Raw genomic sequence first — 4,075 nt, forward strand, 5'->3', positions numbered from 1 at the left:
GGGGGGGGGGGCATGCATGCGTGTGCGTCCATGCATGCTGGACACCGCCTGGTTTCTGTGCGTGCACATGTGCATGCATGCATGCGTATACACTCATGTGTGGGTGTGTCCCTGCCACCCTGTGCTCCATGCATCTCTCTCTCCCTATGCCAGGGCACAGCTTGTGCGCCTAGGTGTCCACAACCGGCGCCTCCCCAGCCTCATGGAGCAGCGCCATAGGGTCATCAAGACGATTGTCCACCCCAACTACAACCCCCAAACCTACAACAATGACATCATGCTGATGCGGCTCCAGCGTCCAGTGGTCGTGACCAAAAGTGTACAGCCCGTGGCCCTGCCCCGCGCCTGCCCCCGTGCTGGGCAGTCCTGCCTTGTATCTGGCTGGGGCACCACACACAGCCCTGGAGGTAAGAACAGGGTCAGAGGGGAACAGGCTGAATCCTGGCATGGTGTCAATCTGGAGTCAGTCCATTGACATGGGGTCAAAGCAATAATAGACTGACTCTGGATTATCCCCCTTATCCCCATATCTATCCAGACTCACTTCATTGACATCAGGTAGGCTTGAATGGCCACAATCCTGAGTCACTCAAGATTCAGCCATGTCCAATATTGATCAGGAGGCACTCCATTGACATGGGGCAACAATCTGGAGTCACACCAGCATCTTCCTTGTCCCATGTCCATTAGGAATCACTTTGGTATGGTCATTACACACTTACCTGGCATCTCTTCCAAGTCACTCCAAGATCATTTTAACCTGGCATCAGAGTTATTCTGCTTATACAGGCTATGAGCAATAATGGAATTGCGATTATCCCCATTACACCCACAGCAATCCAGAGTCATGCTAGTATTGCCCTTGTGGCCCACCTGGCATCATCCTTGTATTACTCCAGTATCATTTCTTACCCCGTGTCAATTAGGAGTCACTTCAGTATTGGCATTACACCCCACTGCAACCTAGAGTTACTCCATTATTACCCTTACCATGGATCAATCAGAAGTCACTCTATCTTGATTATCACATTTTACTGGTGTCAACCCAGAATCACTCCATTGACAAAGAGTAAGAGCAATAATGGAGTGACTCCTGATCATCTTCATTACCCACTTGTCAATCCAGAGTTGCTCCATTATTAGCCTTACCCACCCCCACCTGGTGTCAATCTAGAGTGACTTCATTATCTTTACTGTAGGTTAATCTACAGACACTCTGTTTTCACCATCATGCTTTACCTAGTGCCAAGCCAAAGTCACTCCAGTATTGTCCTTACCTGGCATCAACCTGGAGTCACTGCAGTATCGTCCTTGCTCCCCATTACAATCCAGAGTCACTCCATTATTATCCTTTCTAATGGCCAATCAGGAGTCACTCCATTTTCACCATCACATGTTTCATCAGTGTCAATCCAGAGTCACTCCAGTATTATCACCCCCTGGGACCGATCTGGAATCATTCCAGTATCAACATCATACCGTAGCTGGTGTCAACCTGGAATCACTCCATCAGCACAGGACAACAGCAGTACTGGAGTGACTCCTAATTACCAACCTTGAGCCAGCATCTATCTAGTGTCACTTCATTATCACCACTCGCACCATACGTGGTGCCAATCTGGAGTCAATCCAGAATCATCTATGCCACAGGTTAATCAGGAGTCCATTTGCATTATCACATCTACTTGGAGGCAATCTAGAATCACTCTGCTATCACCCCTACCTGGCACCAATCTGGAGTCACTCCAGTATCATCCTGACCTGGAACCATCCAGAGTCCCTCCCCACTGGGATCTCCCAAGACTCTGCCTCCCTCTCCCCCACTGGAGGCCAATCTAGAGTGAACCCCAGGCTCTGTCTGGTCCCTGACCAACTGCTTTGCCTCTCTTCCCACAGCTATATACCCCAACATCCTACAGTGTGCCCAGCTCCAGATCCTCTCCAATGAGTTCTGCCGTAAGGCATATGGTGCATGGTTCACACCCAACATGATGTGCGCCGGCATCCCAGGGCGCCGTGTTGATAGCTGCCAGGTACTGGGGGCAGTGCTGGAACCCACCAACAGAAGGCAACAGGGAGCAGCCTTGCACACCAGCAACCCCTGGTGGTGGTTCTGCTCCCTGGCACGCTATGGGGGTGTGGGTTCAGGGATGGGATGGGGGGCCAGAGAGAGAACCCTCTTTGTGACATGGATGCTTTCTCCCTACAGGGCGACTCCGGAGGTCCCCTTACGTGTGGCAGGGTCCTTCAGGGCATTGTGTCCTGGGGCCCACCAGTCTGTGGGCGGCCCAATGAACCTGGTGTCTACACCCGGGTGTGTAACTACCTGTCCTGGATCCGGGACATCATAAATGGGAACTAGCAATCGTGTCCATGCTGGTGCCCCCCACTCCTGCCCCACAGCCTTCTGCCCTCCAGTATTCAGGCCAGTGTCCCTCACTCCAAATCCAAAAAATTCTCTGCCCCCAGTACCCATGCCAGTGCTCCTCACTCCTGACCTACAGCCCTCTGCCCCTCACAGGGCCTGGGGGGGAATCCAACACTCCCTTTTGTCCCATAAATATATATATATATATATTTTCACTCTGGATCCTGGTGATTGACTCCTATAACCCTTTCAATCTCTCATTGTCTTGATGAATAAATGGATAGAGCACCCAGGTCTCCTCATCTTTCTGTCCGGAGGATGAAAACAATGATAACCCAGAACCAATAAAACAGCATACAGAAAGAAAGTTTAACAATTTCTTTGCCTCCATTTTCCTGAGCAGGGACCGGATCAGCCCGCCCGCCAGGACCCCCTCAGGCTCCGGGGGAGGCGCATCCAGGCCTAGGGTCAGTGAGGATCTAGTCAGGGAACTTCTGGAGGGACTGGATGTATTTAAATCAGCAGGTCCTGACGATCTCCACCCCAGAGCACTGAGGGAATTAGCAGAGGTCATTGCGGGACCCTGGCATGGCTTTATGAGCACTCGTGGTGCTCTGGTGTGGTGTCAGAGGACTGGAAAAGGGCCAATGTGGTTTACATTTTCAAAAAGGGGAGGAAGGAGGACCCAAGAAACCATAGACCAGTCAGTCTTACCTCGATCCTGGATAAGCTTTTTGAGAGAATTATTCTCGTGCACGTCTGCGAGGGGCCGGCAGGGGAGGTTATGCTTAGGGGCAACCAACACGGGTTCATTAGAGGCAGGTCCTGTCAGACCAACCTGGTGGCCTTCTATGACCAGGTCACAAAATCCTTAGACACAGGTGTTGCAGTGGACATAGTCTTTCTGGACTTTAGGAAGGCCTTCGACACTGTCTCCCACCCCATTCTCATTAAAAAATTAGGGGACTGTGGCATTGACACCTACACAGTAAGATGGGTCACTACTTGGCTGGAGGGCCGCACCCAGAGAGTGGTGGTGGATGGGTCATTTTCAACTTGGAGGGATGTGGGCAGTGGGGTCCCCCAGGGCTCAGTCCTTGGACCCGCACTGTTCAATATCTTCATCAGCGACTTGGACGAGGGGGTAAAAAGCACCCTGTTCAAATTCACAGATGACACTAAGATGTGGGGAGAGGTGGGCACGCTAGAAGGGAGGAATAGGCTGCAATTGGACCTGGACAGGTTACAGGGGTGGGCTGATGAGAACACGATGGGTTTCAACACTGACAAGTGCAAGGTGCTGCACCTGGGGAGGAAGAACCAGCAGCGCACCTACAGGCTGGGGAACTCCCTTCTCACCAGTGCAGAGGCAGAAAAGGATCTTGGGGTCATTATTGATGCCAAAATGAACATAGGTCGACAGTGTGGGGACACGGTCAGGAAGGCCAACCGCACCTTGTCACGCATCCACAGATGCATCTCGACCAGATCCAAGGAGGTGATCCTCCCCCTCTGTGCGGCACTAGTCAGGCCGCAGGTGGAGTACTGTGTCCAGTTCTGGGCGCTGCACTTCAGGAGGGATGTGGACAACTTGGAGCGGGTCCAGAGGAGGCCACCCACATAGTCAGGGGGCAGCAGGGCAGGCCCTACGAGGAGAGGCTGTGGGACCTGAACCTGTTCAGCCTCCACAAGAGAAGGCTGAGGGGG

General features: G+C 52.4%; 1 protein-coding gene across 1 annotated transcript in view; it reads left to right on the forward strand.

Annotated features, from left to right (window-relative positions):
• Positions 1–2,535, forward strand: part of LOC112549762 (trypsin-like) — a 4,193-nt gene extending 1,658 nt beyond the window's left edge. The window contains exons 2-4 of the mRNA XM_025200198.1: positions 37–407; positions 1,897–2,033; positions 2,210–2,535. Of these exons, the coding sequence (XP_025055983.1) occupies positions 37–407; positions 1,897–2,033; positions 2,210–2,362 (661 nt within the window). The 3' untranslated portion in view covers positions 2,363–2,535. The remainder of the gene's footprint in view (positions 1–36; positions 408–1,896; positions 2,034–2,209) is intronic.
• The last annotated feature ends 1,540 nt before the right edge of the window (positions 2,536–4,075 follow it).

Source organism: Alligator sinensis, unplaced genomic scaffold (assembly GCF_000455745.1).
Source record: "Alligator sinensis unplaced genomic scaffold, ASM45574v1 scaffold527_1, whole genome shotgun sequence".
Classification (NCBI taxonomy): Eukaryota; Metazoa; Chordata; order Crocodylia; family Alligatoridae; genus Alligator; species Alligator sinensis.